The sequence below is a fragment of the Sinocyclocheilus grahami genome, unplaced genomic scaffold (genome assembly GCF_001515645.1).
Source record: "Sinocyclocheilus grahami isolate Dianchi unplaced genomic scaffold, SAMN03320097.WGS_v1.1 scaffold1425.1, whole genome shotgun sequence".
Classification (NCBI taxonomy): domain Eukaryota; kingdom Metazoa; phylum Chordata; class Actinopteri; order Cypriniformes; family Cyprinidae; genus Sinocyclocheilus; species Sinocyclocheilus grahami.
Genome location: NW_015506604.1, coordinates 162,656 through 163,576, shown reverse-complemented (window position 1 = coordinate 163,576; position 921 = coordinate 162,656). Strand labels below are relative to the sequence as shown.

Below are 921 nucleotides of genomic sequence, written 5' to 3'. Positions count from 1 at the left end.
TATATATAATGTCAAATAACATAAATATAAAATAATATTTATTTATATTCATTATGTATGTATGTACAATATATCTTTTTTTAATTGTTTATTTATTATATTATCATAAAAATACTTCTATATTTTACTGAAGATATATAATTATTTCTTTAGTATTATATATATATATATATAAATGTAAAATGATATCAATATAAAACGTTTATTTAGATTAAGTAAGTATATTTTTGAATTGTTAACTAGTTATATTTATATAAAAATAAATATATCATTATTATATGAATATATTTATTATATAAATATAATATAATAAATAAGAATATATAAATAAGATTAAATACGATTTTATATTGGTGTTCTATACATTTAATATTTTTTAAATATACATATATGTATTATATAACTATATTTATATAACTATACTAACTATACTAAATATTATTTGTAAAACATTTTAATTAGCTGTATTTTCATAATTAAAACAAGTAACTAAATGTGGCATCTCCATCAATGTTTTAATGCTTTTATATTTACATATGAAATGTGGCATTTTTGTGTGTGTTGATGATGTGTGTTGTTGTGTGTGTGTGTGTGTGTGTGTGTGTGTGTGTGTGTGTAGTTCTACAGGGACGTGAAGGTCTGGTGGTTGTTTGGCTTTTATTTCTGCGTGCCGCTGGTTTGTACGGCTGTCTTCTACACGCTCATGACCTGTGAGATGCTGAGCAACAGGAAGGGCAGCCTGAAGTTTTCCCTGAGCGAACACCTCAAACAGGTGAAGAACTGAACATTCAACGCTGAAATGAACCAGCCGAGACCATCATTTACTAACATACGTGTGTGTGTGTGTGTGTGCCTCTGTGTGTCTGTGTGTGTGTGTGTGTGTGCGTCTGTGTGTCTGTCTGTGTGTCTGTGTGCGTGTGC

At 27.8% G+C, this 921-nt stretch overlaps 1 protein-coding gene across 1 annotated transcript in view; it reads left to right on the top strand.

The window, feature by feature from the left end:
- The window catches only part of LOC107570196 (endothelin-1 receptor-like), a 10,377-nt gene that overhangs the window by 7,868 nt on the left and 1,588 nt on the right, over nt 1–921 (top strand). Inside the window, exon 4 of the mRNA XM_016256401.1 lies at nt 620–772. Within this exon, the coding sequence (XP_016111887.1) occupies nt 620–772 (153 nt within the window). The remainder of the gene's footprint in view (nt 1–619; nt 773–921) is intronic.